The sequence below is a fragment of the Poecilia reticulata genome, linkage group LG20, assembly GCF_000633615.1.
Source record: "Poecilia reticulata strain Guanapo linkage group LG20, Guppy_female_1.0+MT, whole genome shotgun sequence".
Classification (NCBI taxonomy): Eukaryota; Metazoa; Chordata; class Actinopteri; order Cyprinodontiformes; family Poeciliidae; genus Poecilia; species Poecilia reticulata.
In genome coordinates this window covers 15,154,741-15,178,164 of record NC_024350.1, presented here as the reverse complement: position 1 = coordinate 15,178,164, position 23,424 = coordinate 15,154,741, and the positions used below count along the sequence as shown (strand labels likewise).

At 39.3% G+C, this 23,424-nt stretch overlaps 3 protein-coding genes and 1 long non-coding RNA gene across 7 annotated transcripts in view; 2 read left to right on the top strand and 2 right to left on the bottom strand.

Moving 5' to 3' along the window:
• Positions 1-402: 402 nt before the first annotated feature.
• tcf24 (transcription factor 24) lies at positions 403-2,134 on the top strand. Of its 3 annotated transcripts, none has more exons than XM_008396246.2 (3): positions 403-1,049; positions 1,356-1,805; positions 1,966-2,134. In XM_008396246.2, the coding sequence occupies exons 2-3, from the start codon at positions 1,371-1,373 to the stop codon at positions 2,068-2,070; spliced, it is 540 nt and encodes a 179-aa protein (XP_008394468.1). In that variant the 5' UTR covers positions 403-1,049; positions 1,356-1,370; the 3' UTR covers positions 2,071-2,134. The 3 variants fall into 3 exon arrangements, with proteins under 3 accessions (XP_008394468.1, XP_008394466.1, XP_008394467.1); XM_008396244.2 differs by having other exon boundaries at positions 403-1,075; XM_008396245.2 differs by lacking the exon at positions 403-1,049 and having other exon boundaries at positions 1,111-1,805.
• Positions 1,625-15,241, bottom strand: mcmdc2 (minichromosome maintenance domain containing 2). Of its 2 annotated transcripts, XM_008396241.2 has the most exons (15): positions 14,579-15,241; positions 14,376-14,506; positions 14,228-14,287; positions 13,133-13,328; positions 12,567-12,689; positions 12,386-12,487; positions 11,520-11,648; positions 10,699-10,942; positions 10,407-10,612; positions 10,166-10,323; positions 9,022-9,201; positions 8,795-8,934; positions 8,257-8,366; positions 6,581-6,770; positions 1,625-1,712 (listed from the first exon to the last, which is right to left on the bottom strand). In XM_008396241.2, the coding sequence occupies exons 1-14, from the start codon at positions 14,673-14,675 to the stop codon at positions 6,604-6,606; spliced, it is 2,043 nt and encodes a 680-aa protein (XP_008394463.1). In that variant the 5' UTR covers positions 14,676-15,241; the 3' UTR covers positions 1,625-1,712; positions 6,581-6,603. The 2 variants fall into 2 exon arrangements, with proteins under 2 accessions (XP_008394463.1, XP_008394464.1); XM_008396242.2 differs by lacking the exon at positions 11,520-11,648.
• Positions 3,267-6,483, top strand: LOC103456595 (uncharacterized). Its single transcript, XR_532280.2, has 7 exons — positions 3,267-3,426; positions 4,267-4,297; positions 4,504-4,556; positions 4,880-4,930; positions 5,138-5,190; positions 5,497-5,526; positions 5,713-6,483. It is a non-coding gene; the product is annotated as an uncharacterized LOC103456595 (long non-coding RNA).
• A 95-nt stretch (positions 15,242-15,336) lies between the features above and the next one.
• sgk3 (serum/glucocorticoid regulated kinase family member 3) overlaps positions 15,337-23,424 on the bottom strand; it is a 13,784-nt gene continuing 5,696 nt past the window's right edge. Inside the window, exons 3-17 of the mRNA XM_008396247.1 lie at positions 23,324-23,407; positions 23,121-23,193; positions 22,945-23,020; positions 22,038-22,113; positions 21,811-21,860; positions 21,653-21,710; positions 20,865-20,948; positions 20,648-20,779; positions 20,087-20,199; positions 18,489-18,525; positions 18,078-18,164; positions 17,806-17,901; positions 17,511-17,666; positions 16,468-16,557; positions 15,337-16,132 (exon numbers count right to left, since the gene is read on the bottom strand). Of these exons, the coding sequence (XP_008394469.1) occupies positions 15,962-16,132; positions 16,468-16,557; positions 17,511-17,666; positions 17,806-17,901; positions 18,078-18,164; positions 18,489-18,525; positions 20,087-20,199; positions 20,648-20,779; positions 20,865-20,948; positions 21,653-21,710; positions 21,811-21,860; positions 22,038-22,113; positions 22,945-23,020; positions 23,121-23,193; positions 23,324-23,407 (1,383 nt within the window). The 3' untranslated portion in view covers positions 15,337-15,961. The remainder of the gene's footprint in view (positions 16,133-16,467; positions 16,558-17,510; positions 17,667-17,805; positions 17,902-18,077; positions 18,165-18,488; positions 18,526-20,086; positions 20,200-20,647; positions 20,780-20,864; positions 20,949-21,652; positions 21,711-21,810; positions 21,861-22,037; positions 22,114-22,944; positions 23,021-23,120; positions 23,194-23,323; positions 23,408-23,424) is intronic.

Here is a 23,424-nt window from a genome sequence, read left to right as displayed (position 1 = left end):
ATGATCCGCCTGCCCTATTATTACAAGTCCTAAGCTAACAACACATGCTTCTATTCAAACAAGTCTGATGAATGATCTGAAACAATGAGGATGTATTTATTGTCATCTGAACGGCGTTTTAGGAGCCACGTGGCCGGGTAACCCCTGTAAGATGCGGGGTAATTAGGGGAACAAGCTTACTTAACCTTTTAAAAGTCCAACTCATAATTAGTGGCCCGGAGCAGCGCTGTTACCCCATCCTTATAAAAACAACGTTTATTGAGGCCAGTCTGAGAATATACATAATATGAATAATTCCTTTCATTAATTCGCCGACATCTCCGTTTGGAGCCCGGGAAATCCGAGTGATTAATTTATGAGTCTTGCAAGAATTTCCTAAAGGCCCGCCTGTTGATTGCAGCGCCGGACTTTATTTATTAGTCGTTCCAATGAGCTTGCAACTCAAGACAGCCTGGCAATTCGTCAAAAAAAAAAAAAAGCAGCTTTATTTTATATCATCTTACACTTGTCTGTTTGTTTTCCTGAACAGTTGCAAACAGCAATTTACTTGCATTTAAATCTGTCTAAGAGGAGCTTCTTCTTCTTCTTCTTTTTTTTTTTTATTTGTCGTTGGAATGACGGTCTAAATTTCTTCCCGATGCAACTTTTTGATAGGCTCCCCCCAGCAGAAAGTAAACCACAGCGTCAAGTTCGCAGCCAATTACAGAGGGTTACGGCTGTCCGAGTTAAAAGCAAAGGAGAACCCTGCCTCTGGCGGCGAAAACAAGACCCCCAGACAGAGAAAAAAAAAAGTTCGGCGAAGAGCAGGGCTTCTCCGCTGTGAGGGGGAGCTACAGGCTATGGGCAGAGTGATTAATTACGCCGGAGAGAGAACTTGTGCCGCGTGTTTCCAATAAATTAGGAGCGCCGGAGATTTTTACGCACAGAGGTGAGGAGTTGGATGCGCGCATTTTGAGGATACAGCTCGAGGAAGGACTGCGCAATCAGAAGGCAATTTCGGACTGTATTCATGACGTTTATCAAAACAGCGTTTTGGATAAATACCAGAGGTAAAAATCCACCTACTGACATACAGGTAAAAAAAAAAATCATGCTGAAAAAAGGGATCAAAAAGTAATCGGAGAATATTTGGATGTCTGAAAAAATGTCTATTTCATTTGTCAGGTTTGTCCATTTAATTTGCTTTAATATTTGCACAAACAAAATCGGTGAAACATGTAAACACCATTTTAAGTTAGTTTATTGCAGAATCTCAACCTTAACAGTCGCGAGATATAATAAATAGTTCGAATAAATAAACCAAGTTGTGTCTTGCATCAATAAATACTATTATCTGTCTACTATTCAATCTACAGATTTGTAATACCCATATGGTTGGAAGTGAGGCGCTTCAAATGGACGGTGGTAATTGCTCCAGCTCGGTGGTGGATGTGGATGACAGCCCGGTTTCCAGTCCCAGCTCCAGCCCCAGTCCGGACGGCCGCCGTCGCGGTGAGCTGCACCGGCCCAGGGCGCTGCAGACCGGCGCGCTCGGCGGCAGAGGACGCCCGGCGGCGGCCAACGCGGCGCGGGAGAGGAGCCGGGTGCAGACACTGAGGACCGCGTTCTTGGAGCTCCAGAGGACTTTACCGTCGGTGCCGCCGGATACCAAGCTGTCCAAACTCGACGTGTTGATACTAGCCACCACCTATATTGCCCATTTGACTCGAACACTGCAGGAGGAAGGCGCAGATGAAGGGGAGAGCACAAAACAAACAGAAGCGTTACACTCGCTGAAAGGTGAAGGATACCTGCACCCTGTAAAGGTCAGTGTTATTAATCATCATCATAAAGCTGGAACATAACTCTGATGTTTTTGTCAAAATTGGTGAACAGTAGTATATCAGTTGCTATTATTATTATTATTATTACTATTTTTTGTTGTTAAAACTTAAAACTTATATTAGATTAAAATTGCTTTTCCAGAAATGGCCAATGCGATCCAGATTGTACGTCGGAGCATCTGGACAGTTCCTGAACAATCCTTCCGACTCAGAGAATCAAGGCCCGTCGTCCTCCTCCTCTCAATAGGCCTACATGAGTTGTAGCCATGAAAGCGACATGAAATTTGCATGAGCTCCAAAAAAAAAAAAAACTGTCCTTTCACTGCAGTTCGAAGACGATGTAAATTAATATATTGCGTGAATTTTACTGTATATAACTGTCGAACAAAATACGCATGTATTTTCTTGTTGTTAGTTTATGTGTGCACCATGCAGCTCCACGCATGTCCCCTGTCTTGATCTCTGCAGAAATTCCGTGGAGCCCGTCATGCTGGAGCGTGCACTTTGACTTGAGACATTTGCACTAAATGCATGTGTGAATAACTTAGCATCTGTCATGTGAAGTGGTCTGTCAGAGGGCCGACAATGGAGGCTCTTTATCTCATGTTTCTTCTTTTTACATGCATGGCTGTAAATGTGTGTTTTTGTGAATAAACTACAAAAGAATGCAAGAAGAAAAGACGTCGAAGAATTTAAGAAAAGCACAGTTGACTAATTTGATCCATAATTTATGTTAACTTGTACGATTAATCTTTTTTTTTCTTTTTTTTTTTACAAATGCTCTTTTTACAGCATAGGTAATTATATTATTTAATAGTCTAAAACAGCTTTGGTGATATGTCAGAAAATATATCCTGCCATGCTTAGGTAAGTATAACCATGTTTCGAGTAGCGTCAGTAATTAATAGCAGAAATAGATTAAAAGGAAAATGTAAAATAAAACCATTTTATCCCGAACATCTACAGTTGAAATGCTTTAAACACCAAGGGTATGAAGAGAACCCCATTGATATTGAGCATAAATTATTATGCTGGAGTTTAAAACATTAACAAACAGAATAAGCTGTCTAGTATATTTGTTCTGAAATCGCAATTTAAAAACTTTGGAAAACCACAATATTGGAGATAATTGCAACAAATGTCTGAATTTTATTTTTTTTATTATTATTATTAATAATCTTACGGCACTTTTTGATGCAAGAATCGACTACGATGATGCCAATGTCTTTTTTTAAAAACATGCATGAACCATTGTTTAATTGTTTTGCACAATGATGTTTTCAGATGTGTATGACGTTAAGCTAAAATGACAGAAACACGTTTTACCGCTTAAATACACAACTTGGGTTTACTTGCTTCACAATTTATTCGTACCAAATATGAACTGCGGCTGTATTTTATGCATTTATTATAGCGCTTTAAAATGTTCAGCGTTTACAGTCCGCGGCTGTCCCTTCTGCTGCGCGTCTGGATGCAGTGCGCAGCTCTGACGCGCAGGAAGGAACAGACAGAGCGGAAGAAGTCCCACTCAGCGCCGAGAAGTTCACCGAAGCGTTGCTACCAGCAGACCGCCGTTTATTTGTACTAATACTGATCCGTTTAGGTAAGCAGAAGTGAGTTTATGTGTGTGCCTGTCTTTATTTGTTTCAAATGTAGTAACTGGTGTCGTTTATTATGTGGCTGTTAGCCCCTGAATGTGTAGTTAGCATAGATAGCACGTCATACACGTGGTAAAGGGTCGTTTTCCCTCTTTGCTTTGACATCTACTCGTAAAAAAAATCGATGTTCTTGTTTCCATCTAAAACAAAAATGTGATAACTTGGATTATTTCAGCAATCCTGTACGATTTACCCTTTTTTTCTTTTTTTTAAGAAGTCTGGATTGCAAAGTCCATGTGGTTTGTGTAAGACGTGAATGTGGACTTAAACAAAAATGCTATTTTGGATCAGACAATCCTGCACATTAAAATCAAGTCAAGTGTGAATATTTTTGTTGAAAACTACGCCTGTGGCAGTAATGGGTGAACCACCACTCCCTCCCAGCGTGTCCATGCGCCCTGATAAGAGAACTAGGGCTTTCCCTTAAGGACAACAATAAATCATCCTTTTCGACACCTGAAAGGAGTTAACATGTCCCCTGTTGTCCATATCTTAATTAGAGCAGAGATCCACTGGTCAGAAAGTCATAACAGAGGAGGTAAGGTCATTTTAAAGGTTATGACCTGCTGTTGAACCTGTCCTCAGATTAGCCATGTTAGCTGTGCTCCCAAGCTGTGGCCGGCTGTACCCTCTGACCTTCAGGTGATCAGTCATCCATCCTCACTCTAGTGCCTCCTCATTCAGTAGATTTCATTCATCCAAGCACATGATGCGCCTGACAAGGATAACTCTTGCAAAATGGAAAACTTTGTGCACTAACCTTCTCCATTCTGGTGTTATTTCAGATCCCATCAATCTTCACCATGTGGCCATAAGGTGAGTTTATATCATCTCCCTATTGTTGTTGTGACTACTGTTGCTGTAGTGATGAGTTCACCTTTTGCCGTTTACCCATCAGACAATAAAATGGTGATAATGTGACGAACTGAAACGCCAGCATAATAAAAAGCCATTTCTGATGAGGGTGCATTTTCGTTTATAAAGAAAGATAATTACTGTTTAATTTTCCCCCAATAATTCAGATTTGTCATGTTGATGATCAGAGATGCAACCATTTATCTGCTTCCAGATTGAGGTGAGTAATCTTATGTAATTTCCTTTGATAATTACACAAGTATTAATTAAAAATACCAGGCTAACTTACAAAGCAACATATTGAGGTCAGAAATGTTGAGGTTTGCTTTGCAAAGTAGGAAAAGTTTAAAAAGTAGTATAATTCACAACTGGAACAGTGATGAATTCACCTTTTCGCCGTTTACCCATCAGACTTTAGAGTGGTGAGATGGTGACGACTGAATTTCCAGCCTCAGTTTCACCTGCAGTCTTTCTTCAGTGTCTTATTTGGAAAAAGACAAATAATTTTGTTTTTCCTATTCAAATATTCTCTAAATTCTGCAGGTGATGGATTGCAGCTTTTTTTTTATTTTTAAAGAACATCCCTAAATGCTGGTAAGTCCACATTGTATTTATTCGGCTTGCTTATATTTCAAGTTGTAATGATGAGTTCCACCTTTTCGCCGTTTACCCATCAGACAATGAAATGGTGATAATGTGACAAACTGAAACGCCAGAATAATAAAAAGCCATTTCTGGTGAGTGTGCATTTTTATTTATAAAGAAAGATAATTACTGTTTAATTTTTCCCCAATAATTTAGATTTGTCATGTTGGTGATCAGAGACGCAACCATTTATCTGCTTCCAGATTGAGGTGAGTAATCTTATGTAGTTACACAAGTACTAATTAAATATACCAGGCTAACTTACAATATTGAGGTCAGAAATGTTGAGGTCTGCTTTGTAAAGTAGGAAAAGTTTAAAAAGTAGTATAAGTCTAAACTGGAACAGTGATGAATTCACCTTATCGCCGTTTACCCGTCAGACTTCAGAGTGGTGAGATGGTGACGACTGAATTTCCAGCCTTGGTTTCACCTGTAATCTTCCTTCCGTGTCTTATTTGGAAAAAGACAAATATTTGTGTTGCTTACTTTTTCCAATATTCTCTACATTTTTGCAGGTGATGGGTTGCAGCTTTTTGTAAATCCTGGTAAGTCAATATTGTATTTATCCGGCAGGCTTACAGTTCGAGTTGTAATGATGAGTTCCACCTTTTCGCCGTTTACCCATCAGACTTAAACGGAGTGCTGAAATGTGACAAACTGAACTAGAGCTGTACCTTTTACTTAAAACCATTGCTTTCATTTTTAACTCATTTTCTGATTATTTTTGGCAGGTGTCTGGAACGATTGAGCGAGTGCACATTTGTGAAAGAATGGGTCGCTGTCGGGAGCTCGGTGAATTCCAGCGTGGAACTGTGATAGGATGCCACCGGTGCAACAAATCCAGTCGTGAAATTTCCTCGCTCCTAAATATTACGCAGTCAACTGCCAGCCGTGTTGTAAGAAAATGGAAGCGTTTGGGAATGACGGCAACTCTGAATGCTTCAGCGTACCAAGACATTTTGGACATTTCCACGCTTCCGACTTTGTTGGGAGCTGGCCCCTTCCTCTTCTACCATGACTGTTCATCAGTCCATCAGTGGTTGGCAGAGGGTGGTGTGGATGAACTTGACTGCCCTGCACAGAGTCCTGACCTCAACCCGATAGAACACCTTTGGGATGAATTAGAGCAGAGACCGAGCACCAGACCTTCTCGTCCAAATGTGCTTCTGGAGTAACGGTCAAAAATTCCCATAAACGCACTCATAGAGCTTCACCTCCCAAAAGAGGTGAAGCTGTTTTAGCTGCAATGGGAGGACAGTCATTGAATCCTATGGATTAGGAATGGGATGTCACTTAAACTCATATGTGAGTCGAGACAGGTGAGCCAATAGTTTTGGCAATATAGTGTATTACAACTCTGTAAGTTTAAGTTAAGGCTGCTGTTAAATTGATACTCAAGTTATTTCTTATTTTATAGCTTGTGTGAAAATGCATGCTTCTATTTGCTTTTCACTTTGCTGCTGCAGGACAATAAAGTACATTTCTATTTCTAAAATGCTTTTTTTTTTGTCTTTTAACTCATTTCTGTTATAAGTAATACACTTTCTAAATTTAAATTGCTGCAGAATGTGTGACTTGTGAATTGTGTTGCCTTCCTACCTTACTGAACATTTTGAGAGACGTTACTCCTCTGTAATATACGCATTGGCTCCTGGCGCGAATGTATAGACAAAGCGCAAGATAATCTGGTGGAGCTGGTCCAGAGCGGCGTCTCTCCTTTGTAGACTGTCCACATCTTCCAAGTCGCAAGGAAAAACTGCATCAGGGGGGATAACGAGGGCAGAGGCCCCTGGAGGAGACACCAGTACAGGAGAAAGACTAAATGTAAAATAATAATGTATCATGGTGCAATAAGTCATCAGTCTCAAAATATTTTTGTCTCAAATCTTCAAAAAAAAAAAAAAAAAGTCCATCTGAAGGGTGATTATTTTTCAGGGAGCCTACATTTAAAGGATTGAAGTCTGTCTTAAACATACAGATATATATTAATGGTGTTAGTGGTGAAGTTGCATCTAGTCAGAATAAACTATTAGTAATTAAATGTTATCGACTGCAAAGATAAACATACAGTACATGATATTTAAAGGCAATTCAGAGAATAAAGGTTCAGGCTTTATTTAGATAATGAAAGATTTAAAGGTACCTAGTGGTATCTGAAAATGTAAATTAGATTTTTGTTCATAATGGTGATTTCTAAATACCCGAGCTAGCTTTGAGGATGGTTAAGAAAAAAAAAGTTCACCAGAGTAAGGCCAAACGGGTTCTGATATCTGAAAACGTCCTGATAAGACATCCTGTCACCTCTCAGTTAATCGGACCGGGTCCTCGGCTCACTGGACCGAGAATCTCTGCACGTTTACTGGACAAAACCTCAAGGTTGTCTCTCCAGGAAGACTCTGGATGTGTTCAAGGCTCGGCTCAGTAATTTGCCTTTTTTTTATTCCACAACCAAATTCTAAGTAATAAAAAAAAAAACCCTGTCTTTCTAAAGGATTAAAGATATCAATGAATAAACGAAATGATGGAATTGGTGCAGCGTTCCAGAGGTCATCCTGTTGCCATTTCTTCCTGTCTCTGTGCCCTCTGACTCAGCTCTCAGAAACACAAAGGAGTCATTTTTTTCCACATGGCAGATTGTCATTGGTTAGGAATATTCTACTTTTACAAAAACGCGTGCCTCTATTGGTAAAAGGTGCACAGGCTACAGGGAAAACCGAAGACTTAAGGCCCTTATGCCCCTCCTGAACCAGGAGTAGCTAAGTGGTTAAACGTCCTTTTTTCTTTTTCAGATGGAAAAATCAAGGTTTCAGTTTATGGAGGAACAGTGGAGAGGCACAGAATCTTCCTTAAGATCAAGTCAGAAGTTTTAAGTGTTATTACATTTTGTTGAATGTCAAAGCAGCCGAGCAATTTTTAAGGCAGGTTATGCTTTTGACATTGTAAAAATTACCAGTGATATCAAGGAGCTTGATTGGCCAGCAAACTAAACCCGACAGTAAATCAATTTGTCAGTCGCAAGTAAGATGTAGAAGATCTGAGGGATGCTATTAAAGCAACCCCGACTATATGATGCACTGCATCCCAACATATCTGTTTATGTAATGCTTTTATCAGTATTTTTGTCATCATTTATTCATTTTTAGCTGTAAGCCACAATCGTATCAATTACCAGAAACAAATGCAGTGTGTGTGCATTGAATCTAATCCATCAGCTGGTATAACTCACTCCTACATGATGATGTAAATATGAAACTGCAAATAAAAAAAACTACTACCATGCTTGAGAGTGACTGAGTTTTCACACAGCAGCACAGCGATCACCGCGTCTTCCTCCAGCACTTTAGTCCTGAGGCAGAGCTTGCAGTGAGCCTCGGCCAAAGAGATCCTGTGACCAAACAACAGCGAGGAATGAGACCTGCTACATGACAACATTTATGCTTGGTGACGTTTTGAAATGAAAAGTGTATAGCTTAGGATTTAAATGAATGAATCAAAGCTGATAGAGGGTGTGAGCAACAAATATGTTCAGATTAGGAGTGTGGCTTGCTTCTCCCCTCTACTTACTGAAAACAGATTTGTTTTCATAAGTTTTAGCTCCACATAAAAGTGTCACCACAGTGGAGGAGATTTGTAAACAGATGTCATAATCCAGTGAAAAATGGAGGGGCAAAGGTTTGAACTTGGATGCCATCTAGTGGAAGATGGCAAAATTACACTGGAAAGCACCGTTACTTGGTGTGGAGGGGAAAATGTGGCATCAAGAGTAAAGCAACGCTTTACTCTTGATGCGTGTTTTTGCAGGAGAGTGCTTACAGCAGTTTGATGGAGGCCAAAGAAATCTTGACTCCCTGACTCCGAGTGCGAGCTCGACGGCTCGCCATGTAGTAACCGTGGATCAGCTTCTTTGCTTCGGGGCTGAGCTCCACTTGCAAGCCGCGAGAACGAGCCACCAGCTGAAAAAACAAAAAAACCAAACGCTTAGAAAATAAAGATGAAATAAATCAATGAAAAGAGCATTGCGGCAGAACTTGTTTGCAAACCTCCTGGTAGTCTTCAGTGGAAAACTCCCAGCAGGCTGGGCGAGGGTGACTTCCAGGCTGCACAGCTTGCTGGAGGGTGTGGAGCGCCTGGGTGACCGCGCCCCGCTCTCCCACCCTATCCCCACACTGAATGACGAGGCCAAAGGTTTCCGCTAGCTGGGCTTGCACAGGACCCGTTTCCTGCTCGCAATAAAAATAAAACGGAATCAGATCTCAACGGCGCTGCTGTCAAAACGTGATTATCACTAACCATTTATCTGTAGGCGAAGAAATTATCTCTTAAACTTAAAGCTATCTCTGAAATTTGCACATTTTGTTTATTTGGTCACATCTTAATTGTCAGACGTACTTTTTAAGATTACTTTTCCTCTGACTCAACTTTTCAATTTGTTTTAAAGTTTGGAATAAAAAGTTTAGAATAGTCATTTTCTGTTATTTGCATCTTCTACAAATCATAAAACAAGTCAGCTTCTTATTTATAAGTTTAATAAAAGCGATATTATAACTTTTTGTACGTCTGTACCAAATAAGAATAGCTCAATTTAAAAATCTACATTTTTAATCACTTAGATTTATTAATTAAAATAGACTAATCGGTATCTAAAGCACGTTGATGATCATAATATTTTTCATCCATTTGTAAGAAAAAAAAGATTTCTTTTTTTCAGATCTTTTGTGAGGATTTATGCAAAACCCAAGGTAAGAATCACAGATATGGATTAAAACTCTAATATATATTTATTTAGATATGAAATGGCCTTTTTATTCATGAGTTCCCAGTAATTCAGTGTACAGCAAAATGCTAATGAATAAAATGTTAAACCACAGTGGTAAAATCAAAGGCAAAATAAGTACATGTAGGAAAAAATCGAGGGATTTTTTAAGAAATTGAGTTTTGCCTTTCATTTAATAGAATAAGAAAAAAAGTCTTGAAACTCAAAATATTCTCCATACTTAAACCTAGAAAATGATAAATGTGGCTTCCATATTTTTCCAGTCTTCACTTTTTAAGATAACTAAGCTGCTCAAGTTTCCTTTTATGCCATCACATCATGGAAAAAAACCTCTGAATTCAGTAAAACTCCAAAGAAATTATGTTGTCCAGACATCTTGTTGCGTGATATTATGTTGCGACAGCACTCACTGCAGTTCCCAGTACAGCTGAGTCCGCCCTCCCACAGCGCTGAGAGGAGTCTGTGAGAGCCCAGAAGTTGCACTGGACTGGAAAGGAAAGCTGCTGGTCAGCTTCCTCTCCGTACTTCTTCCCAGGGATGAACACAGACACACAGCGGCTCTCCAGAACTGACAAAATAAAGACATGCACTCCTAAACCTTCATCACAAAAAATGCTGCTCTTACCGAACCAGGAGGAGGAAGGGGCAAACCTGACTGTATGTGGTCCAGCTTGTCCTTTCTGTAAAAGCCAAGATCTCCCAGCATGCAAATGCCCCCAGAGGCGAGAAGTGCAGAGCCAGCGTGGATGTTGGCGGTTCCTGCTCCATGTTCGTCTCGGGACAGAGAGGCAAACATCTCAGCGGAGGCCTGATGTCTGACCCCGCGACACGCCAGACTCAAACTGTACGCCATTAGTCTAGCACGAAAAGGAGGGGAGGATCATCGGAGTCAAGCTTTGCTTACGTTTGATGACATCACGGTCGCTCACCGACATCGTTTCACCTGTCTAACACGAGTGTGTCAGCCGTGACCACCAGGAGATCCAAACCGGGATCGTCTGCATCGGTTCTGGTCTGCACCAAGCTGAGCAGCAGACACAGTTTAAGTGTGTTGTACAAGCCGGGAGGAGTCAGGTCCAGCCCAAAGCAGTGAGCGACGATGGCGGGGAACCCCCAGGGAGAAGGAGCCACGCGCTCCGACAGCTCCAGGAATCTGGGGGACTCTTTACGGCAGCCTGGAGGCAGAGCTGTGAAACGTGACAAATATAGAGAAACGGTGCGATACTCTGACCCCGTGAACTTTTTAACGTCCTGCCAGCAGCTGAGGTTGGATAATCTGTTAAGTCAATAACTATAAACATCAACTGCACCAATTAGGCCTTCATGGAAGAGGAGCAGGAAGAAAACCACGAGTGATCTCAAATACGAACAGTAAGGAACAAAGAACGACTTGAAGAACTTAACATGTTGTGGAAGGTTGGGGTTGTACAGAGGTGGGCAGAGTAGCATACCTGTAGTTTTACACAAGTATAAGTAAAAAAAATTGCTATCCAAATAATGAAAATAAAAGAAAATTATTCCAATTCTGACATTTAAAAACTAAACTATGAACTAATGCGAATAAAGCACAAAATAAGGCAGAAGAAACTCATGTTAAGCACAGTTGCTGCCCACCTCTGTTTGAATCATGACAAAAAAAAAAGGTTCAACGGATTTATGCTAATCCTGCTCAACGTGTGCGAAGATTCCTCTGATCATGTCTCTGTTATCTACGGGTCCGAGCTTTAACTCAGGTGTTGATTTTTGAGATTCTTTCTGCCTTACGTTGCGGCTCCCACGGCTGAACGCTGTTTGCCTCCACGCTCCAGGTGATGCTCGGCCACTGACGCACAAGCACAGGGATGCCTACCACCCTGTAGAGTTGACCAATTGTCATCGAGTGGCACAGTTCATCTGCGTGAGGAGAGGGAAAACAAAGCAATAACCCTCAACGGGGTCTCCATTAAAAAGACATGGCGCACTAATAACAACCCCCGCCAAGAGAAACAAAGCGAGGCGCTCAGGACAAAGATTTCTCTGTGAGCGACCAGCGCAGCTAGCTAATGAGTGTTATATGCTCTTATATGTGTTTAGTAACAGGAACCGCCTGTATTGGGTTCCTCCACATGACTGGGTCGACAGAATATGTTAATCCCGCTGCTGAGATCTGCTGAGCTCTCATGGGTTCTGGCAGGACGATGTTATTAGAAGGGGCAGAAACACTTAATATCACAGCGTGGGACGGTTAGCGGCACAAAAACCTATTTACATGAACTCACTCTACTGTTGTGCTGCAGAATGATTTCATCTAGTTTTTTTTTTAGCTAATATCTTGTACATGGAGATGGAGCTGAGCAGCTTTTTGGCATTCAAATTATGGACCCTTGATTATACAGTATGTCACTAGTCCAATGGTCTGGGTCAGAGCTGTATCTCTTAACAGCTACCTGAGCTAACCAGTAAACTCTTTGACAGGCGATCAAAGAAACATAATTTGAGTGACTAAAATCTGCTTGACTTGATGTAACGCTGATTGCTTTCATTCCCTGTGGCAGCAACACTATGAAATGTGGACAGATTTAGCGGTGTGAATACTTCTGTAAAGACACGTATGCATCGTTCGGTAAACAGCCAGGTCGCTAAAGACTTGCCTCTGAGAAACAGCGTGACAGATTGGTATCTGAAAGAGCTCTGCTGTCGGCCTCTCAGGACATCCAACGCTTCGACATGGATCAGCTCCACCAGCTGTTTGTCTGTTTCCAGAAAACTGATTAGATTAAACACGACGACATATTCTATAAATCGTCTGACGCTGGTAAGAAAGTGCCTCACCTCCTAACACTCTAAACTTCACATCCTCCTTCAGCGGGGAGCTGCAGATCATGCAGCTGAAGTCATTTCTCACCGTGGCTGACTCGGTGGCTCCAGGTGCGTGGACTCGGATGTGGTGGAACCCTGTGAAAGAAAGAACACAGACAACGAATACAAACTAAAAGTGTATTGATACCCCTCGTCAGAGGAGAGTTGTGCCATAAAACACCAAATTGAAGGTGAGTTTGTACAGCTCAGAGAAGCTTGAGAGTCGGTAGTTGCTACGATCACATTATTTCTGTCACACGTCCTGAACTCTATTAGATGCCAAAGACAACTGATTAAAACTTTCTCCTGATCTGGCTCTTTGGGTGTCACAGAATAGGTTTAGATCTGGCATCTAGCGTTTTTTTATGCTCATTAGAAACCATAAAACATCAGAGGAAACATGACACGATAGGAACTTGAATAAAAATAAAGATGAAGAAGTCTGGCAAAAACTGAAGAGTGGGCTAAAACTTTTAAAAGTACTAATTAGGACAAAGATACACAGAAGCATTTGTTCATCATTTCTTTCTGAAGGTTACCTGTAGAGCCAGGGCAGTCATCATCAGTACAGAGGAATCTTGCCCCCTGGGTGTATTTGGTGACCCTCGTTATGGCAATGACTGCCCCCTCCATGGAGACGGGCCTCATGGGACCGTACACTTGGTGAAAACCGCTGAGGTCCAACGTGTACTCGGGGAATGGAGGAAGATGTGTAAAATTCAGAGAAACGTTCACCTCGAATGAAAATAACAAGAAAAATAAAGTCTGACTTAAAGCACTTTTACTTTATTCACAGCACTTTGTTAAAAATATTTATATCCCTTGGACATTCACATATTTAGTTACCTTAAATTCTGCAGTTTCTGTGTAATTAATTGTTACATTGTTTAGCTTAAATGCTGAATCGTTCCTTCTGTCTTTTTCTAGAAGGAAAGTTGTCAACTTCGCAAAGTGAAGTTCAAAGCAGCTTGATAAATTTCACAATAGGCCAATAAGAAAGATAAGCATGCCAAATAAAATTTCAAAAAGTTATTTTAACTTATATTTTATAATAATGACTGAAAAACAGATTACATTGTATAAAAAAAATACAAATTTGACTTATTAAAAAAACGTATTACATTTTTTTTTTATTTGGCATTTTTTTCTCGTCTTCCCTCCAACTTTCTGAGGCCTGGGTTCCCCCAGGGGAAAAAAATCTGTGTTTTTCACTTAGAAAAGCACTGATTTAGGATATTGTTTCATAAACTAACATCCCTTGGACTTCATTATATTGTTTCTTCACAAACGCTCTCAAACCCTAACTCTGAGGCCTTCAAATAAATGTATCTAGGCTCTGAGATTAAATTAACTGGATACAGACAGTGACTTCTAAGGTTAATTGAATTATTTTATTTTATTTACCGGCATTAGAGTACTGAGGGTGACTAGATATCCAGTCTTATTTTCAGATTTTTATTTATAAAAAATAGGCTCTTATTTGGCCTATCGAAGAAAAAGAAAATCCAATACGATTTGTGGTAATAATCAGACAAAAGGTAAACAAGTCAAAATAGTAATAATACATTTCCAGTAAGCTGTAGTGGTGATTACAGTTTGGTTATCAATGAGACATAAGAACATTGTCTTCATACCTGACTCGCTGAATGTATTTTGTCAGTAAATGAAAGTGTTTTTATAGCCAAAAAACACACCTGAATGAAGGAATAAAAGCATAAAGTTAGCCTTACTTGCTCGGGTTTACTCTCACTTTAGCTAGGTCATCTTGAAGTTTTCACTTACTGACTGAAACAGACCGGTCGCTCTGAGGGGATCATGCAGGACACAGTCCCCTAGTCTAGGATCCATTTCTATTAAATCTGAAGGATTTACAAGAACCCTGAACCTGTAGACTGCCTCGGTCTGCTGGGGGTCTGATCAGGGGGAGCAAAACTTAGTTAGCAACGGTAAATATAGCTTTATGTAGCCTACAGCTAAATTATTACCGTTTAGAGGTCTGCAGTCGTCCTCAAGTTTCTGAAGACCACCACTTCTGTCTAAATAAACCAGAACTGATTCTTTCAATGATAAAATGTCAGCCATTTGTTTCAAATAAAAATAATAGAAAGAAAATCTAGATAAAATTTTTGTTCAACACGACGACGAAGTTAGCTTCCGATTCGCGGCTTCCACTGAGTCCAAAGTTGGGGTCGGGAACCCGCTTGGGGTCATAAAGGCCTCTTCAGAAATTAACCTAATATCAATAATAATTATGAGAAAGCATATTGAGTTTAGTGATGTTGTAAAAAGAGAAACAAAAAAGATTGGAAAATAAATAAAACCAACATTTTGGCCTACTAGATAGTTATGTTCATTTTAATGTCTGTACCAATTTTAACTGACTTGTTTGAAATGCTTGTGCTCATGTCTGAACTCATTGCTTGAATAGGTTGATAGTCCCTTGGTGGCACTAATGTAGAGTTGTGTGTCCCCTGCATAGCTACTTATCTTAGATATTAAATAGAAGGGACTCCTGGTTGGCACCCTGAGGAATCCCAAATGTGATTTTTCTCAATTCTGCAGTAAATACTTCTAAAATCTGCGAGTTGTTTCAGTATCAATATTTCCGTTTCCTTTTCACAAATTTGTTTCAAGATCCCCTTTTTAATCGACCGTGTCTTATTTTCAGTCACATTTGTAAATGAACATATACACTAAATAATATTACATCAGCAGCTAAAAATACTAATCAACACACAATATAAACTTTTGCCTTTGGTTTTTTTAATCATTACTGCAGAAGTACAGGTCAGCTGAAGTATTGTGAATTTCTAATTATATGAACAGATGTGTTGAAGGAAATAAAAAACATTCCAGTAGAAAAGAAAAAAAAAGGAAACTGTTAGGCAACTGAACTAGCATGACAAAAACCAAACATGCTTACAATCCATTTGTTCCCCAAGTAGAACCTCCATACAACAAGCATTTGTTTATTATTATATAAGAATATGGACAAACTCGATAGGATCTTTCTTTGTAAGTACAGTGAACTGTTCAAGTTTTCAAACGCCTGCTTATTGATTTTATTTCAGGGATCATTTTAAGGCTCATTTTTAGAAAAGACCTGAAATCACATTACCAAATGAGGACATTAGCTGAATTCTAAAATATAGCATCTGTTATATATATTCATATAAATACAAAACAGGTAAAATATAAAGGCTTTCTTCCAATCAAAATCTGTTTTAAATGCAGGTTATTCTCTGTTGGTTGCTTTGGCTTCACAGGACAAATAAACCTCTTTGTTCTAACTTTTTTCCCTTTAGTCAAAAAACAAAGAAGAAAAATTACAATTGTTAAGGCAAATGAGGAACCCCTCTGGGGACGTTTCACTGGAATGAATCATCAGAAGGCGGGGCGTAAGAAAAGCCCAAAAAGGCATCGTCAGCCTCCATAACGCTGGCGTTGACAATGGAGTGTTCTTTAGTCCAGCAGATGGAGTTGGGAACCATCTCCTCCGTGAACTCGGGATCAAAGTTTGCGATATCGCTGGAACAGCTCTGTCAAAACATTCAGAAAATTGCATGGCTCAAAACAACAAAATACATGCAGTAGGTGTAATGACAGACAGTGGAAAAAAGTGTCTCAGAAATGTTAAGTTACATTTTAAATGCAATGATGGAAAAATGTGTCCTGTAAGATGCATTGCATTATGAAATGCACAACTCTGCCTGAGCATAGGAACTTTTTGCTCAACTAATTTTAAGTAAGCATATGATATTGATTACTTCTATACTGAAAACATATTGTTCTAAAAATGTAATCCTTACATGGGATTGCCAAAGTTGCATAAAATTGACAAGACAGTCAAGGCAAATGTAAATAACATATTTACCACATTAGGTGTAAATGGAGGTGGGATCTTTTTCTCTTCAAGATCCTTCCAGTTTATTGATAAGAAGAAACCGTGTGTTTTGATCTCATTCTGAAAAGAAAAAAAAAGACATAAACCAGATCATGACTTTCTATTGGTCAGAGGGTTCCTACACATTTGTGAGGTTGACATTTCATACTTTTCCAAACTCACATTTTTAGACCTGCCTCTTTTTCTTGTCTAAATAGGAAGGCTTATAAGGGACGGACGATGGATGGAAGGATGCAAGGATTGAAGGAACAAAGGAACTGAAGGACAGAAGGAAGATGAGAACAAAGGTAGGAATGGAGGACTGAAAAAAAGAAAACAACGAAACAAAAAAGGAAGGCAAGCATTTGGATGGATGGTTGAAAAATGGATAGAAAGACAGCTTTTAGACAACAGGAAAAGAAATAGAAATATTTCCATACTCCCCCCCCAAACTCTCTGGGAATAATTTAAATCAAATTCTATCCTTTTCCAAAATGTGCAGAAACTCTGTTCCCAGATCAGCCAGCAGAGGGAGCTAAGAACTAAAACAAAAAACTGGCTTAAAAAAAAATCATTCATACCCCTTTAATTGCTTTGTAGGTTTTGTCTCATTGCAGCAACAAACTTCAGAGTTTATATTGGGCCTGTCAGTTACGGTGAGGGGTCATCATGTGTTGGTAGGTTCACACTTGTGCTAATAGCTCATCTTTAACAAAATCTGCTTTAGTTTCTCCACAAGTTGACCTGTGACCTGCTTGGTGGTTCCTATACAGGCATTTTCTGAAGGTAATTGGTTGTCCTGGATTTTATTTAGAGGTATCAGATTTAAGGAAGCTGAATCCAACAGCACGTCCTATTTTTCAGATTTTTATTTGTGAAAAACAAAACTTTTAAAAATATTTATACGCCAATTCTGTTGGTATTTCACATAAAATACCAAAGCACACAATGCAATATCATACGTTGACGTTTGTGGTCATAGGATGGAAATCTGAAAAAGTTTAGGTAAAAAGAAAATGTGAATCAACACTCACAAAGTCGTCTCTGGAGCCCAGTCTCTGTGTGCGATCTTTCTCCAGCAGACTCTGAAGGAGAGACCAGGCTGTGCTGGAAGCTCCAGGGCGCATTGCTAGCGGTTTGTGGAGAATGTTGTCATACATCTCATGTGTGTCCCTGCTGTAAAATGGAGGCTAGAGCATAAAAAAACCCCCAAAAAACAAATGAACAGCGTTAGCATGCCTGACTCATTGTGATGATTCAACAGTTTGTGAAGACCGTGAATATAAATTTTCCCGTGTGAATGATCGAAACAACAGAGGAGAAACTCACTAAACCAAAGAGCATTTCATACAGCACAGATCCCAGACACCACCAGTCCACGGTGTTGTCGTACGGCTGCTTCCTCAGGACTTCTGGAGCCAAATACTGAAGAGCAAAAACACAAATATGACATTTAATTTGATATTTTGTTTTAGTTGACAATGTTTGTGCGGATGCTATCCATTTTCCCTGTCAAAAAGCAACTTAAGTAAATCATTCTTATGTGTTCAATCCAAAGCTTCTGTCAAGGTTGCAGGATATGTAGCAAACATTCACGCTACCTCAGGAGTTCCACAAAATGTAGAGGTGGTATCTGTCTGGGAAATGCCCTCTTTGCACAATCCAAAGTCAGTCAGCACGATATGTCCCTTCAAAGATAAGACGCGGACACTTTTAGACAACGTGCCAAACAAGCACCTCATTATCCCCAGACACTGAGGTCTCCATTGTTGCCAGGAATGCTGCCAGTAAAGTAACCCCGTCAGTCCCATTCACCGTTTCCTCGCAGGACACAGTAAGACCTAATCCAATCACATGCATCACCTCCAGCTGGAAATTACAAGACAGGGTGCACAAATTCCTAGAAAACTGGAGTACGAACGCTGAGCATGTTAAAAAAAAACAACAAAAAAAACCTGTCCAATAGAACGACATGCAGGGCATAAATGAAAAGTTAAAACAGAAACACTCACCTCATGGTCAAGCAGGATATTTTCTGGCTTTAAGTCTCTGGAGGAAAAATAATAATAATAATAATAATAACAAATAATTCTTATTAGAAATCAAATGTCTGCTTGAAATGTAAATATTTTTAAATCAAGCTTGGTCTGCTAAACACGGTCTAAAGTTGGAATATGGACTCGAAAAACACTTGAGCGCTAGCTGTCTTCTGTCTGGGCACCAGGTCAGGCTGTTATCTACACATCTGAGAGCTGATTTTGCATCTTTTTGAGATAATAATAAAGGGAGTACATGTGTTATTTTTTAATTAAAATGCCTTCGTTGTGAGAACAGAAGAGAAATAAGAAGATATAGACCAACCAGAATAAACTTCATGTGCCACATACAACATGACGATGCACAAAATATGCTAATAGATGAATGGTGTCACCTGCCAACATTAAAACCGTTTACATAGCTGTTCATATTGGGATAGTGGACTTAGTTCATTCAAATAATCATCTCTTTACATCAATTAACTCAACAGAAATAGTTTATAACTTAACTAGAGTAAAAGCATTCATACCTCTTGACCTATTCCACATTTTGTCATGTTAAAAACACAAACTCCAATGTATTTTATCGGGATTTTGCACAATGAACCAACACAAAAGTCGTCTTTTGATTTTAAATTCAGTTCAACTGAGTTTGTCTGAAACTGAATCGTTCTTCTCAAAGTAGCTCAAGTTCTGTTACGGTGAATGGAGAGCATTGGTAAACATCAACATTTAAGCATTGCAGCAGATTCTCAATTAAATTAGGTCTAAACTGAACAACATGGATGCATTTTAATATAAAATCATCCTGGCTGTATGTTTAGGGTCGTTGTCCTGGTGAAAAGTGAACGTTTGTCCCAGTCTTCAGCCAGAACTGCCTCGTCTTTAGCTTCATGCTTCTTCCAATTAAACATGATTAACTCCCCTGTTTCTGCTGAACAATAGCATCCCCAGAGCATGATGCCTCCAAGACCTTGCTTTAAGGTGGGGGATAGTGAGTTATTCTTGCTACTCTTCCATGAAAGCCAGATTTGAAGAATGTGCAACCAATTGTGGTGTAAACAGATTTACCCATCCTGAGCAGTGGCTCTCTGCAGCTCCTTCAGAAGTGGAGCTCCTTGGCTGCTTCTTTCCTTTTCTAGCCTGACTGGTTTAGATCGACGACAAGCTCTCGGTAGGTTTATCAACATCTTTGCATTTCGGATTAGCCAGGACTTTATCTTTGACATGTCGGCTGCCCTTCTTGGTCTTTAAGATGCTGTTTGTTCTCTAAAAAAAGCTCTAAAGCGTCGCAGAACAGCTGTATTTACACTGACAGTCAACTGGTTGTCTATATTTTATTTAAAAGCTTATAAGTAATAGGGACTAAATGCCATTGCATGCTAGACCTTTCATATTTTCATTAGGAAATCCCATTTCATGTCTTCTGCTCTTCAGCTATGCCTTAACTTGTGTTGGTCTTTCACATAAACTCGCAACAAAACAACTGAGTAAGTCAATTGACAATATTGTTTTAGTACATTTACAAAATGTCACAAAAACCTTAACCCTAGACAAAGCCTGGTTCGGCATACCTGTAAACAATGTAGAGAGAATGCAGATATCCGAGCGCACTTGCCATTTCGGCAATGTAGAACTTCGCTCTGGACTCTGGAAATGTCCGTTCTCTTTGAAGATGAAAGAAAAGCTGAAACGAGAACGTTCCAGTGAATGTTCCCGGGAACACAGCAACATACAGGTGTTTTTTTTGTTTTAAATTTAAATTCAGATTGAAAATGCAGTGATTTAACACAACATCTGAAAAGATGGTGTGCCTGCAGAGATGCAGGCTGCCGTTAGTCATTCTCACAGTCACAAATCGCAACTTAAAAAAAAAAGACTGCGAATCACACTTGACATCTATCTCCGGAGGACGTCACACTCAAAAAGTCAAAAAGTCATTTTTTTGAGTAATGCCGTAATTTCTGAGAAGAATTTCAAACATGCAGATGTTTGAGCCAGAAAATAACCGCTCCAAGGTTATTCCAATCAAAGCTGCTCAGTGGTTCTATCCTGTATTACTTCATTCCACGGCTGAATCATGAGAGTCAGTCTTGTGCGCGTGCCTCATTCCCTCCTAAACTGAAACAACTCACTTCTCCTCCATTGACGAAATCCAAGACGAAGTACAACTTGTCTGTGGTCTGAAAGGAATAGTGAAGCCCGACCAGAAAGGGGTGTTTCACATTCTTCAGCAGGACGTTGCGCTCTGCCATGATGTGTTTTTGCTGATTGGAAGGATAATTCAGAGGGAGGGTTACAACACGACACCACCAACGCGCTCATGAGATCGTCGGCGATTTGAAACGTTACCTCTTTCCTATTGAGAATGACCTTTTTTTGTAAAACTTTGACTGCATAATATTTTCCATCATGTCTCCGTTTCGCAAGGAAAACCTGTGTCGCAAGGAAACAAAGCAAGTTAGATGTTGCACTCAGAGGTAACCATAGTAATTCCCGAACTGATTCTCACTTCCTGAATGGAAAGGCCAACAGATGCAGAACTAAAACTTAGTTGTTCCTCAGCACAAAACTGAAACAATTTTCATTTAAATAAACTTTAACACATAGGTGCCTCAAAATAGTACTAAAAAAAACAAAACGTGTCACTCAACATGTAGTCTAACATTTCAGGGTATTTTATTGGGATCATAAAGTAGTCCAAAGCAAAGCACTGTCTAAGTAGTGAAGTGAAAGAAAACTGTTTTTGACATATTCTTATAAAACATAAATCTAAAAATTGTGGCATGCTTTGCATTCAGCCCCCTTGACTCTGATACCTCTAAATAAACTCCAGTTCAACCCATCGCCTTCAGAGGTCCTTCTGTTCACTAACTCTGAACAATGAGAGGCATTTCTAGCACTGGATTATACTTGGTGGTATCAGACTAAAAGATGCCACACACACAATTTAACATTTACTAATTAGGTAACTTTTCAGGCAATACACATTCCTAGATTTTAAAGGGGAGTCAATACATAATAGTAGGATACGTTTCGCTGAAGATTTTGGTTTCACGTGACAAAATGTAAAAAAGTTAAAAGTGTACGAACACTTTTGAAAGGATTGCATATGTCCCAATATCGCAGGGTTCTCCTACCTTTCCAAAACTCCCCTTTCCTATAACTTTTAAAAAGTCGAAGTCTGTAGGCTTTGCCCTGGAAGACAAAGATACAACATTAATGTTTGTCACTACTGCATGGAGGACCAAAGGGAACAAATGTTTCACACAAAAATCAGCCAAAGAAGGACACTCACTGTGGATTTCCAGAGGGTCCCAGGTTAATATTTCTGGAGGTAGAGCTGTTCTGTTAAACACCAGACAAACATTATCTACATTAACTACCAGGACATAACTAACCAAGGAGGAGAGCTGCGACAGAACCCACACACTTTTAACAAACATGTTGAGATTCAATCAGGCTAAACCAGGATGTTTTAGAAGCAAACATTTCATACATCTGTTCACAGGAGTCTTCGCTTACTTTATCATCCTCGTCCTCGGAGGCATCTGAAAGGTGGTGCTTCCTGTCCATTAGAAGAAAGCTCCTTACATCTGGACTGTCGTGTTTAGTTTGGAACAAAGAAATTAATAAAACATCAGTAAGAATCTCTAGACAAAGCAGAACTGAATAATAAAACTGTAATACTAAATGTTGGTTCAATAAATTTTATATCAGAGTTAAAAAAAAAAAATATATATATATATATATATATATATATATATAAATGTTAGCAGTGTACACAGGAGAAAATAAATATTTAATTTGAATAGACTGTAGATTCATTTTAAATGAGCAGCGATCATATCAAGCAAAAATCCAATCCAGTGTTAGAAAATAATTTGCACATCATTTAGTGCAATACATATTTACGTAAAATATCGGGAAACCAGTAAGATGTCTCCTAATTGGTCAAAACGATTGCAAACATTGTTGTTTTCGTTTTCATAAAGAAAAAAAAAACATTTCAACAAATGTCAATAGAAAATATGAACCACAAAAAGAAAACGCCTTCAAAAGTAAAAATTTAATTATCTGTAAAGTAAAACAGACAGGAAGAAGGAGCTTCAGCTCAGCTGAGTTGATCCACTTCCTTTCTAATGATCAACCTGACTCCAATGAAAAAGATTGAGCATTTCCATCCACAGGAGTAGCTACTGTTTGACAAGTGTTTAGTCTTGTCCAAGTTGGAGGAGAAGATGGAATGAAAGAAACTTATTTGTGCTTTACATGAATTAAAGGTCAGGAGAATCTGTAATTGTAAAACTCAATTTTAGGTTTGATCTGGAGTTTTGCCTGGTACTCCATCTCTCCACATCACAATATATCCACCATTTAAAAAATGTTGTCATCAAATTATTATTTTCTCCAATATATTTGCAGCACTTACTGGCTGGAAAGCTGAGGATTTGTGACAATCCGCTTGATGAACTCATGCAGCCCCGCTCTTCTTTGCTTGATGAATTCTGTAAGTAAGGATGCATGTTTGAACAGAAACAGCAAAATACACACAAAATGCATCAATCTGATTATTATTAGAGATTTCATTTATTAGCACTCACTCACCTGGGTCAAAATTGTCCCCAAATATCCTTTTTGCTGGTATTTTCAGGTTCATAGATGGAAACTGTTTTCTTAACTGAGTTGGAAAGAAAAACATAAACAGTCTACAGTTAGCATCGCTGCTATCGTCACAAAATGCAAACAATTCAATCAAAGACTCCAATTTACGGAGTATCACATTTATTTTTGGAGAAAATTAGACTCACTGTGTTATATAGTTTATCAAACTCTGCGTATCGCCTGAAGACAAACCACTCATGTCTTCCAACAGACACCATCACTTTGTAAACCTGAAAAAAAAAAAAAA